Consider the following 13,011-nt stretch of genomic DNA (forward strand, 5'->3'; position numbering starts at 1 on the left):
GGAGATTTTGGAGGCAAGCAACTAGGAGGAGGCTGGTGACTTCATGAGAGGAACAAGCTAAACCACAGGCCAAATGGCAGTTCACCAAAGAGAGCCAGGGAAAACAACAGCTGAGCAGGGCTCTCCTGGGGTCAGAACAACTTCAGCGACTGCCCTTGAAAAATGACCCCTGCAAAGGGGCCCAAATATAATGAGATTGGACCATGGAACACATTTATCATAAGTTGTCGAAAACAAGAGAGCAGTTAGCTGGCAATGAGTTGGAGCCTAACAGCTGGTGTGACAGCAAAGGAGGCAGCAGCTTAGCAGAGCCATCTTGGAAAGAAACAGTCAAAGGGCACCACCAAGATGCTGTCATCCCAGGGAGGCCATGCCCCGAAAGGAGTGACAGCAGAGAATGTGCACTGCGGGGGAAGACACCACTGAAATGGTTCAGCCAAGTCACCCAACAAACAAACCAGCAAACAACAATGACAACAGGCCCTGGTGGGGAGGGATCAGTATCCAGAGTTGCTACCATATGTTATTTAAAACGTTCAGTTTTCATTGAAAACTATGAGCAGCTATGCAAAGAAACAGTAAAGTATGGCTCAAACAGAAAAAAAAAGTTGGCAACAGAACATTCTGCCCTTCTGCAAAGGGCCCAGATGTCAGAGTTAATAGACAAAATCATCACAAATATGTTCAAAGAACCAAAGAAGTGTGTGAAGTGTGTGAAGAAGTAAAGGAAGGTGTGGTGATGACAATGTCTTATTGGCGTATCACTCTGCAACAGAAAGGAATGGAGTCCTGGTGCGTGTTACAACGTGGACCAGCCTTGAAAACACGCTCCTGAGTGGAAGAAGTTAGTCACAAGAGACCATATATTCTAGGGTTCCTCTTACAGGTAATGTCCAGAAGAGGCAAATCTACAGCCAGAAAGGTTAGTGGCTCCTGGCAGCTGAGGTGGGGTGGGTGGATTACTGGGCTGGGGGAAGAGGGAGTGACGACTAAAGAGGCGATGATCCTAAAGCTGATACTGACGATGGCTGCCCAACTCTGAATGAACTAAAAGGAATGCAGTCCTGGCTCATAAAACGAGCATAGGGAGAATACAGAACATAACTATTCTTAAAACAAACAAACAAAACAATGGAAAACTCAGACCCCACGGTTCACTGAGGTCAGCTTTCTAAGCAGCGCTTGCTGGAAGTACACGTGCAGCCGCCTGGCCCTGGCCCTTCCTGGCTTTGAGGAGGCAGTCAGGCCTCCCAGGGCAGAGATTCTTAAGTACGCATCTTAGAGATGACACATCAGCACTTCAGTTAAACGACAACCCTAACATTCCTATAATGTGAAAACATAAGCTTAGCTGTCTCTTTTCCTCCCCAGAGTACAAGCTCCCTGAGGGTGAAGGCTGTCTGTGGTGCCGGCAAGGTGCCAGGCTTACCAAAGGTTCTCAGGACACCTGTGCTGGATGATGGACAGATGGATGGAAAGGGTGTTTCTGGGGTGGGGCTCCCACCCGGGTGGGTGAGCTACGTGGGACCCTGCTTTGGGTGTGCAGTGTGGGAAAGCTGGGTGTAAAAGGCTGGTGCTCTGGAGGGTACTGCACGCACTCGCTGGAAGGCAACCTCCAGCTGGGCACCCAGGAAAGGTTCCGGTTACAAGAGCCAATAACTCGTATCCTAAGAGGTCAGGTGTCCAAGAGGAGGAAGTGCTCTAGAAAGACAGAAGGAAATAGGTGGAAGTTCTTCTCTGACCAATTCTCACTCAAGTGGAAAATTCATTCCACAAGTATTTTTTGGCACCTATCACATGCCAGGCAGCGACCAGGCCAAAGGCATACAGTGATGAACCCAACAGACTTGGTCCTGATCAGTTCCAGCTTAAAGTGCAGTGAGGAGCCAGGTATTACAGGAATTGTACAAGTCAGTCTGTAATTACAAACCATACTAGAATGATGGTAGAAAGCACTGGCTGCCATGAGAGACTAACAGAGGGAAGGTAATTTAGCTTCATGGGTGAACAAGTGATATTAGCTGAGATCAAGGATGAGTAGACAAGCAGGCTGAGGAGCCGAAGACACCAGAGTGGGCACATGCAAGGAAGAGCTTGTCACTCAGAGGACGTGTGGGAAGGGCAGAGGCCAGGATAAGGTGAATAAAGGGGAATGTGGCTCGAGGTGAAGCTGCGAGGTAGGCTTTTTACTCTATCTAAGGTTCAGTTACTGAAAGGTTTTGTGTATGGGAGACTGGGGATGGTCTGGAAAGTGTGGAGCAAGGGAGAAGGAATATCAAGGAGGTCGCCCAGGTTTCTGACGTGAAGAACCACTGGTGCCGTCTGCTGACAGGGAAACATGGGTATAGACTGGATGTGAGGCTGTTATCTGTGCTCTGCCTCTGGGAGACCAAGTGGAGGAGTCAGAGAGGCAGCCGAGGAGACAGTCTGGAGGCCAGGAAAGAGGAGACAGCTAGAGGGATAAATGTGACCAGTGTGAGCCTATTCATGGCAGTGAAAACCTGGAAGTGTGGTGCTGGCCTGGTGGCATACTGGTTAAGTTTGCACGCTCCACTTTGGCAGCCTGGTGTTTGTGGGTTTGGATCCCGGCACAGACCTACACACCACTCAGCAGCCATGCTGTGGTGGCATCCCACATACAAAATAGAGGAAGACTGGCATAGATATTAGCTCAGGGCCAATCCTCCTCACACACACACACACAAAAAGAAAACCTGGAAGTAGACGAAGTCATTTCAGGAGTGAGTGTGGAATGAAACAAAGAGGCAGTCCAGGGGCTGGCTCCGTGGCCGAGTGGTTAAGTTTGCGCGATCTGCTTCAGCAGCCCAGGGTTTCGCCTGTTTGGATCCTGGGCGCAGACATGTCACTGCTCCTCAGGCCATGCTGAGGCAGCATCCCACATGCCACAAGTAGAAGGACCCACAACTAAAATATACAACTATGTACTGGGGGGACTTGGGGAGAAAAAGCAGAAAAAAAAAAGTGGCAACAGTTGTTAGCTCAGGTGCCAATCTTAAAAGGAAAAAGAAACAAAGAGGCAGTCCAGAACAAAGGGCCAGGGCCCGGAAGCTAAGCCAGCAAAGACGACCAGACAGCAGAGTGCGACAGGAGGAAAACCAGACAAAGAGGGGGGTCCAAGACCAGAGGTCCGCCCTGCCAAAGGGGGCTGAAGGATCACGTGAGAAGAAATAAAGCGTGTCCATGCTGGAATAAACAGCAAGCATGTTGTGAAGCACATTGAGGAGGCAGAGGCCACGCTCAAGGGAGGGCGAGGGAGAAACGGCGGATGGCTGTGAGGCACGCTGGCCCATGTGCTTGGGATGGAGAGCTGGGGTGTCTTAATGCTGATAGAGGGTCCCTCAGCCAGTCCTGCCCTGACTGGTCCTACGACTCTTGTTGACATTGCTATGAAATACAGAGTTTCAAAAAATGGATACTTTTTAAAAGTTTAATTATCAGTGTTTCTTTCAGTTCACATATGCAGTTCAGATGTCTCTAAGCTTCTGGTAACTTTTATTAACAGTTCCAGAGATCCAGGCAGTGACATTCATACAACAAAATTCCCACAAAGAATATTTGTATTTTAGGAATCAGGGCAAGAAATGTGAACTCCAGACTCTGACCGCCCCTTGCCCTATTCATTTTCCTTCTCACATTGCTCAGGAAATTGCAAACTTACATGGCTTCCAAAAAATGGTTTTTAAAATTAAAATCAGGCTACAGAAAACAGAGAAATAAAATACAATTTCAAAACGTTAAACACCCTAAATTCTCACCAGGTTTCCTTTCGAATGCAGAGCTGACCAGGAGCAAAGGGGTGCTCACTTCCTCTGTGGAAGAGGCCCCGTGGCCTCCGGTCTCAGACATGCCATGATCGCCACAGAGAACCAGCAAACTGGGTAAGAGAGTCTCTCTCTCCTGCAAGGCAAAGGAGAAACTTTCATTGCATTCAGACCAAGGAGAACAGTGATCTTGCCAAGAAAACAACTTCAGATTTTAGCTTTACTCTAAAAACAGTAGCTCTTTCTAAATGAGTTAGACCTTTTACCTATGAGTTTACAGCCAGATCAAAGGTCAAGGTCAAATACCGTCATAAATAAAACAAAGAGAATCATATGGAGGTCACAGAGCACAGGAGGGTCATGTTTAGGGCCTCTGAGGGCAGACGATTTGGGTTTGGTTTCTCCGTTGCCACTTCCAACCTGTGAGAGCCAGAGCACATTAGTCTTCGTGCCTCAGTCTCCTCATCTGTCAGAGCCGCCCCTCTGCCCCTGGGGCTCTGCTTTGCCTTTGCTGCCTCTTCACCTGGAATGCACCTTCACAGACGGCGCATCTTCCCCTCCCTCCCTTCAAGTATCTGCTTACATCTCACTTGTCCGCAAGGACGACTGCTCTGACCATGCTGTTTTAAAACTACAGCCTCTCTCTCAGATGCTGTTCCCTCCCCCATCCGACGTTTTCCTGTGGCAGGAATCACTCTCTGGAATACTGATGGACTCCTTTATTATGCTGCTTCTTTGTCCCACCTGGCTAGAAACCCCACATATGCCCAGACAGGAACAGTGATAGAGAAGCAACAGTGATCTAGAGGGAAATCAGGAAACATTACTGGATGGATGGTGAACAGGTGGAGTTAAGAGCCGCTATTCTACAGGGTTGCTGGGGACTGAGTCAGTGCAGGTGAACGTCCAAATGACATCCAGACAGTACCCAGCACACGGCACGCGCTCCGTTTGAGGAGGCTGAGTAAGGCAACCTGGGTTCACTTTAGCAGCTTTATTCCTTCTGGGAAACGCTGGCACCGTGACCTTCTAGCACCACACGATGCACCGCAGCGCACCTCACCTCTGACAGCAGCGCGGTGTGGATCTTCATTAGGACGCCGTCCATCTCGCTGAGCTTGCGCCCGATCAGGGGGCTGCTGGGCCCAGAAACGTGGCCAATGTGGTCCAGTCCAAGGTAGTGGAGGATTAACACATCCCAATCCCCTCTTTTTAATACTTTATCCAAATGCCTCGTAACATTCTCATCCACCTTTAATGGGGGAGACGAACACATGAATAGCTCCCCTAAGTTCCCTTGATCTTCAGTCTCCAGGGAAAAGTGACATGCACATTTTAAAATGTAAGGGTTTATTTTAGGTAACAGGACTTACAGGCATTAGAAAAGATTAAAAAACCTCCCCTCAAAAAACGGTCACAAAAAATTAAATACACATTAGCATTAGATTAAGTTTCACTAATATTGTTTTAATGTCTCCAGGTTACAGATAAGACATATTATATAGCTAATTTAAATGAGCAAGGGTTGTTCTGACAAAAAAATTCCGTGGGGTCACTACTGGGGCTTAACTAAAGCTGAGCAGATGGCCAAGTTACTCAGTGTCAAGTTGTAACGAGGTAACTAAGGGCTAAGGGCAGTTAGCTAAGATAAGACAACCAAGAGTTCAAGTAACCAGCAGGGTGAAGCCGAGGGCATCTATGTATGTCCCACAAGAAGGCTGTTCTGGAGAAACAGACACAGCCCTCAGTGATTAACCGTTAGCCTGGTCAGCCCTGACCTTCAGCCCGCCCACCTCCCTCCCACTGAAAAACCTATCACAAAGACAAGTGTTTCTGAGTGACTGTACACAGGACGGGGAAACTCAGCCACTGAAGGACAGTAAGTGCTGTGTCTGCCCAGGTCAGCTTCAGTCAAAGGTCTCAGTGTAAGCGTGATGGCAGATGTGCCAGCAGGCCCAGCAAAGTGAGAGTGTGGGTGGTTCAAGGCCATCCACCCCCATGCCAAGCTCAGACATAGAGGGGCCTCTGCCCTAGGGCACCTCTGTCTGTCCCAGGGCCAACTTCTAACCATGGGTCTAATCATGCTCTTCTCCTTGTTCAAGACCGCACTCCCAGCTCGGGCTGACGCCCCTCAGGACCGGACTCTGCCCAGCTCACCGTCTAACCTCACACCTCCCCACTGGGGATGCTGCCCTACCCACAGGAGAACCAACAGCCTTGAGAATTCTAGGCAGGCCCTGCAGTCCTCAGGCTCTGCCTCACACAGATGCTGCCACCCATTCTGTCCACCTGGGAAGTCCCACTCACCTGTCAAAACTCAACTTCAAGGGCTCTTTGCTGAGAGGCCCTTCCTGATCCTCTGCACCCTGTCATTGGGTGCTCAGCTGGTCTAGGCTTTGGTCTTGAGAGAACTCTGCTCACACCTGCACCAGGGTTTAGGTTCCTGGGTTGCAACCAATCATGCAAATGAACAAGTTTTACAACTTCTCCATACTACTCCCAATGTATTAACAAAAGCCACACACAGAACAATGTTTTCTCTCACTAAGGAAGAGGGTACTGGGCTCTATCTAGGATAATGTTTTTCTTATTTTAAAAACTGACCTCTGTATAATCTGACACAAAAAATGAGGTTGTTCCATCATATTCCACAAAATGCTTGGGGAATAACTTCACCCATGTTTCATCTCCATAAGAGATGATTCTTTTCCCAGCTGCTTTTGCCTGTGTGATCACGTTGTCTTCCAGCAGTGCAGGAGAATTGAGGTTCATGACGACATCAATGAAGCCAGGGACACTCCCTGTCATCAACGCCTGTAGGAGGAAATGTTCAAGAATTGGACCATGGAATCCAAAGTGTGGCATGGGAACGGGTGCCAAAGACCATTTAACAGATGAAAGAGGCAAGCATAACAGCAGGGCACCCCCAAAACTGGAAGCCAGGTCAGTGTTAGGACAAAGGGGAAAAAGCCACACACAGATTCTGGGTAAAACTAGCAAACTTAACGGTGAAGACGTGACCATGTCTCAAGTGATGAGAGGACAGAGGCGGCTGTGGTGTAGGTGGACAATGGTGGTGGCTGGAAAAGAAGCTACAGGTTATGAGAACAGAAGCCAAGAGCAAAGTGTGGCATGCAAAGAAAACACAAACCTGTGCATTCAGATCCACGTCAGGTCCTCATCTACACTTCAATTCTGCTCCATGTGACAAGCAAACTCCATATGCGCATCTCATAACCTAGTGATTCTAACGTCCACCCCAGAGGGGAACAGCCTCTCACACACCCAGGGAGGAAGGCAGTCTCTAGGCACAAAATCTCAGGAAGTCTCACAGGAAACTGGCCCAGGGATGCTGGTGGGACATCCTGCCAAGCTGCACCATGATTTCTGGGAGGAGAGGGTGGGTGTGACATGTCCTCACATCTTTCTGATAAAGAGTTAAGTCAACAATCTGCCTCATTTTAGCACAGAGCCTAAGAGGCCAAAGTTATGGGTCACAGGTCTCCATGATCTGGAGTTATCCGATAACCCATGATGCTGGCATCCAGGGACCTGTGCAGTGAAAATAAACAAGAATCTGGATAATGCCAACAGGTGTAATAATTTTGTCAAGACTTCTTTAGCAGCAAATAAATGCAAATATGAATTAACTGGACTTCTGGAATGCCAGAGTGAGGAGCTCGGCAAATCCTCTCCCCCAACAGCAATAAAACTGTCAAAACCAACCATTTCAGGACTTTGAAAACTCCCCAAGGATATACAACAAAGGACTATTAAATCTTGCTAAGAGCTGTGAGTACCTGTGGTGTTTTAACATGGGCTACTCCCCTGTCCCACCTTCAGCTCTGTGATGCAGGAGCCATCGAGACCAAGAGGGGCCCACCTGATTTGGGGCTCCATGGAAAACTCTCACACCAGGGATGTGATAAAAGCAAGAGGCTAGGCCAACATCACAGCTGCCTGAAGGTTCAATGCTGACTGTAGTAAGAGATCAGGCCAAAATTTAAAAAGGAGATCTGGGGAATGAGACAGTTGTAGTAGATATCTGTAAACTCCCACATATTCCTGGAATCTGGAAGCCTGTGTGCACATATGGGGCTGAGTGTACACTCAGGAGAGACCAGAGGGGGCTGAGTTACCTGTTCCTTCCAGCTGAACAGGAGGCCTGGCTAAAACAGAAAGTGAGAGTCAGGGCAGACTTATAAACTGTCTGAACGGTGAGCATGTGGGCCAACCCACACATTGCTCCCTGCAAAGGGTACAGACCTTACCATGTAGTGTGTTTAAGCACAACCTTTGCCCAATCATTGGCTAACCACTAAGCTATGCTGACTCAGGGTGACCGTTAGGAAGACTGGCTTAAAAATAAAAACAAGAATTGAAAAAAAAAACATAACGAGCAGAGACATCAGTTACTGCACACTCTGGGGAAGACAGACTCTATAGAACTACTTCAGGCAAATCATTACACAAACAAACACAGCGACAACACCCACCACTCCTGGGGTGGGGATCAGACACCAGAGGTGAGGTGGGGGTTGCATGGATATATACATTTGTTACATCTCACTGACTGTACACATAAAAACACGTGTGCTGTATTCTATGAAACTTCTATCTCAATAAAGCTACTTTTCAAAATGTGAGCCTCTCTCTCACCCCAAAATTCTACTCCCTAAAGGTAACCAGTTACTTTTGGTGAGTATTCTCTTACACTTTTCTGTGTATGTGTACAATCAAAAATATACAGATACATATTTTTTACCAAAATGGTAACAAACTACATAAACAATTCTGCAACTTCTTTGTGCTTTTCAATTAATAATATATCATGAACCTCTTTCCCCAGAAAACACACAGCTACTTCATTTTTTTTTTAACAGCTACAAAGCACTCCAGTGTTTGGATGTATAATATATTTAACCAATACTGTTTTAATGGTCATTTATCTTAAAAAGCTTTCAAAAGGAGTGCCATTTGAGCTGTGAAACAAGTGAGAGAAACCCCAAGCAGACTGGAGGAGGAAGGCCTGCAGGGGGGCTCTGGCCCATTGCATGTGGTCAATTACACCAAACAGGAAGGATGACCACTTCACTGCTGAAGGAAGACTTCTCTCTCTGCTTGGCAACAGCCCAGCCAATGAGAAACACAGCAGTCCAACCAATGAGAAACACCACAGCCCAGCCAATGAGAGACGCTGCAGCTCAGCCAATGAGAATGTGTAGCTGCCCTGAACTGTTCCTCTCCCCCAATGAACCTTCCTTTAGAAGAGGCCCCCCCCCCCCGCCCCCTCATTTCTCTATAAAAGCAGCTCCCCCTCCTTTGTTCCCTGGATTTGCCTGTGGTTCACCAGAGCGCACACATCCTGAACTGCAATTCTTTTTGCTATCCCCGAATAAACTCATTCTGCGGATAAAATAACAGGGGAATTTGTTTTTTAAGTTGACAGAGCTGAGACCTGAAGGTTGGAGTGTTGTCAGGTGAGGTGAACTGGGGCTTTCCAGGGGGAAATGCAGCAAACTGCAAAGACCCCAAGGCAGAAAGAGGGCAGCACACCTGCAGAACTGAGCTGTGTGTGATTGGCGTGGACGAAAGACAGAAGAAGAGGGAAAGCAGCTCAGATGAGGCTGGAGAGGTCAGCAGGGGAAAGCCCACACAGCCTGGAGGCCTGGGTTAGTAGGCAGAGTGTAAGCCCTGGAAGCTTTAAGAGAGGAGTGGCATGACCTGATTTGTGTTTGCACGGGATCTGGACAAGAAGTGGTGCTGGGAGACTTTTACAGTGCAGACTGGAGACTACAGAAGACTGGACCTAGATGGTGGCAGCAGAGGTGCTGCTCACTCCAGCTACATTCACACCCACAGCAGGAAGAACAACTGTTTACCTCATTTCTTGTGAAGAGTGGGTTACCATCAATCTTTAAATGTCTACAGTGTGATAGACAATTGGCCTTACAGATTGTTTTAGTTTCCCTTGCTCTGATTACTAGTAAAGTCAAAAATCGTTTCATACATTACTGGCCATTTCGATGTCTTCCTTTGCGGATTTCTTTACATCCTTTGTCCAGTTGCTACTGGATAGTTGTACTTGATCAGATCCTCTTTACATATCATGGGCTTAACATCTTTTTTGTTACATCAGCTGTAAATAATTTTTCCAGTTTATCATCGGCCAGTTGACTTTGTCTATAAGGTCCTTTGCCACATAAAGGTTTTCTGTTTTCATGTAGTCGAATCTGTCCATCCCTTCCTCTAGGACTTTCACAAGGCACTTCCCTTCTTCTCACACTAGCTTGGGTTCCCACTGACATTTTCAAGGAGGGCAGGGACTACCTGGTATCCCCTTCACTCTAGGAAGCATGCAGGCAGCAACTGAGTTGCAGCTGGTAGTCCTAGGAAGTCAAAAGAGAGCTCGAGTCTGTCACTTTCTTGGAGGTTTTCCCGTGGTTTCAGTGGCCTTGGGAACAGTAGATTCTTGCCTTCTGAGAATTAAGGAGGGCTCTGCAGAGACTACTGAAAAAGGATTTGACCTGGGCACCCTATTCTCCAGCACTGCTATATAATGCAGTGTGACCAAGAGGCTTTGGAACCAGACAACAGAGGCTCGTGATCAGTTTCTGAGGCCAGTTGGGTGATTTTACCACTTCAAGCCTGTTTCCTCATTTGGAAAATGGAGAAGACAGAAGTGCCTATCTCATAGAGCCTATCTCATGGGGTTTTTGTAAATGTGTGTGAGATAATGCCTGCATTCTGTACTCACTGTAGCCAGTCATCAGTAACTGCTCCTTATTATGACTATAAATTCCCTGAAGAAAGGAAAGGCATTCAAAAATTATATAATTTTAGAAAGAAGCTACTGCAGGATCTTAACATGTGAAAGTGCTATCAGGGATATTAGTCTTGAGATGTTAAGATCAGTGTTTCATGACAATTGTATCAAAACTCTGAGATTAACTAAGTCCCTTCCCAATCTGCTGCCACGGAAGGGGACACATTTCTTAGCCAACACTACCCAATCCTAACAAATTCCAGAGCTGTGTAACCCTAACTCCAGTATGGACTTCCTGTTCTAGCTCATCCCTGATAAGGAATGAGTAGCAACAACCTGTAGAGGACTGAAAACAAAATGAAATACTGGTTTTGTGAAATGAAACAAATGGGCTGGAGATGGGAGGCCCTAAGAACCACAGTGGCCAACGTGCAGGTCTGATTAGAACCTGGAGCTTGAGCACTCACTTACACATTTTCTTACAAGTCAGCCCAGATTCCTAATAACACTTTTCTTACCAAAACGGAGGAACAGTTTCCTTCCAGACTTCACATAGAACAGATAAAGAAATCAGTGCTCCTGATGGCCTGGAGTCTGGATGCCCTTCTTCCAGCACGACAGGTCTCAGCAAAATGACCACTCCTCAGAGGCCATCCTTGAGCATCTTGACTAAGGTGCCCTCTCCCACTCCCCACAACTCTCCATTGTGTTCTCCTCCTTGATTTCTTCCACAGCATATATCGCTTTCTGAGACTATCTTATTTGTATACTTATGTATTTTCTGTCCCCTCAATTAGAAAGTAAGCTCCATGAAGAGAGGACAGTTGCTGTCTTATTCTTCACCGAATCCTTCTTATCTAGAACAGTGTGTGGCACATAGTAGATGCTCAATAAATATTGCCAAATGAAGGAAACATCACATCCAAAAGTGGCAGAGAGTGGGAAACGCAAGAATACAAAGTCAGTGAAAGATGTGGCATTAAACCTTTCAATCCCAGACTCTTCTATTCATCCAGTAAACATGTACTGAGTATCTACTAAATGCTGCCCCCAAGCTTTAAATGAAGAGGTGGCTCCTTCTCACCAAGTAGTAAGGTGTCACATGATCAGCCATAGATGTAACGCTCAGCCAGCAACTTTTATACCATGCTAGCGTGCAATATATTCACAGACAAACATTTAAGCTCCTCTGTCTCCTTCTGCCTCCTCCCATTTACTCATCCTTCCAGTGTGAGCTTGAATGTACTTTCCTCAGACAGGCTTTTCTGACCCCCCCCAACTACACTGAGCCCACCCCCCCCAACAATGAGCACCATGTCCTGTTCTTCATCACACATTAATCGCACTTTATAACTGCATGTTCATTTGTATGTGCATTTAATGGCTACATCTCTCATTAGAGACTAAAAGCTCCATGAAGGCCGAGATACCATTTTGCTTCAACTGTGTACCTGTTACAATGTCAGCACATAGGAGTTGCTCAATAAATAGTTCTTGAGCCTATCAATAAAGCTTACTTTTATCCTTACCCATAGTTCTTGAGTGAAGCACTATGCACTTCAAAGCCACTCTCAGTAGGCTGAACAGCTGAAGGTGGTTTATCCAGCAGAAACTGTGATAGCTGTCAAGGCCAAATAATGCTGGTTTGGCCACTGTGTATACTACAATTTTGGACTAGTCTTTTAATTTATCTGAGTTTGCTTCTTCATTTGTAAAGTCCAGAGATTGAGCTAGATAATCCTAAAGGCTCCTTCCAGGATTGTAACTAACCCACTGATGATTAAAGAAGAAAGCAGGTTAGCAAGGAGGATGGTAACTCTTGGATTAGGCTAGCCTGGACGATCTGGCTCTAAATCCTTTATGGTCCCCATGAGTTTTGACTACTTGACGAGGGGCACAAATCTTGGGTCTCAGCTCCATCCCATCTGTGAGGCTTCTTCAGCATTCTACTGCCCCCAGCCAGGTTGACAGCACCAAACTAATTTCTATTTAGTTAAAACTGGGACTCCAAGTAAAAGACTACTCTAGAAAAGACTACTCTAGAAAGCCCCTCTAAACCTCTGAAGGAGTCAAACCATGATCTATAAAACATTAAGTCATACCATTTACCTTGATTCGAGGCATAGTAACTGTAGGTGGCTTTGCTTCAGCCACAAAACTGTGCGATGCTCCTTTTTCCACCAGATAAGTTGTATAGGGCATAAATTTCACACCCTTTGAGCCAAAGACAAAATCATCTCTCAAGGCGTCTATCAGCACAATAACAACTTTACTGAAGAGAGGTGGTGGGAGCTTGGTCCAGTTGGAACTGGCTCCTAAAAGTGTTTGAAAGAAAAAAGGAAATTCAATTTTAAACTCTATTTAGCACTCAAGCACCTTATATTTTAGTTTTTGCCTACTTCTCCAGCACATATCCTGTGAAATCTACATATCTCAACCTAAAGAAAAAGGCCTGTTCTCGGT

General features: G+C 46.5%; 1 protein-coding gene across 9 annotated transcripts in view; it reads right to left on the reverse strand.

Moving 5' to 3' along the window:
* Positions 1-13,011, reverse strand: part of PIGG (phosphatidylinositol glycan anchor biosynthesis class G) — a 48,913-nt gene that overhangs the window by 34,788 nt on the left and 1,114 nt on the right. For all 9 annotated transcript variants that reach the window (XR_006887908.1, XR_006887909.1, XR_006887907.1 and 6 more), the window contains exons 2-5: positions 12,658-12,863; positions 6,387-6,596; positions 4,846-5,034; positions 3,777-3,918 (exon numbers count right to left, since the gene is read on the reverse strand). Coding sequence is in view for 4 of the 9 variants with exons in the window: in XM_046656079.1 (XP_046512035.1) it covers positions 3,777-3,918; positions 4,846-5,034; positions 6,387-6,596; positions 12,658-12,863 (747 nt within the window). In the remaining 5 variants the exon portion in view is untranslated. The remainder of the gene's footprint in view (positions 1-3,776; positions 3,919-4,845; positions 5,035-6,386; positions 6,597-12,657; positions 12,864-13,011) is intronic.

This window comes from Equus quagga, chromosome 3 (genome assembly GCF_021613505.1).
Source record: "Equus quagga isolate Etosha38 chromosome 3, UCLA_HA_Equagga_1.0, whole genome shotgun sequence".
NCBI classification, from domain to species: domain Eukaryota; kingdom Metazoa; phylum Chordata; class Mammalia; order Perissodactyla; family Equidae; genus Equus; species Equus quagga.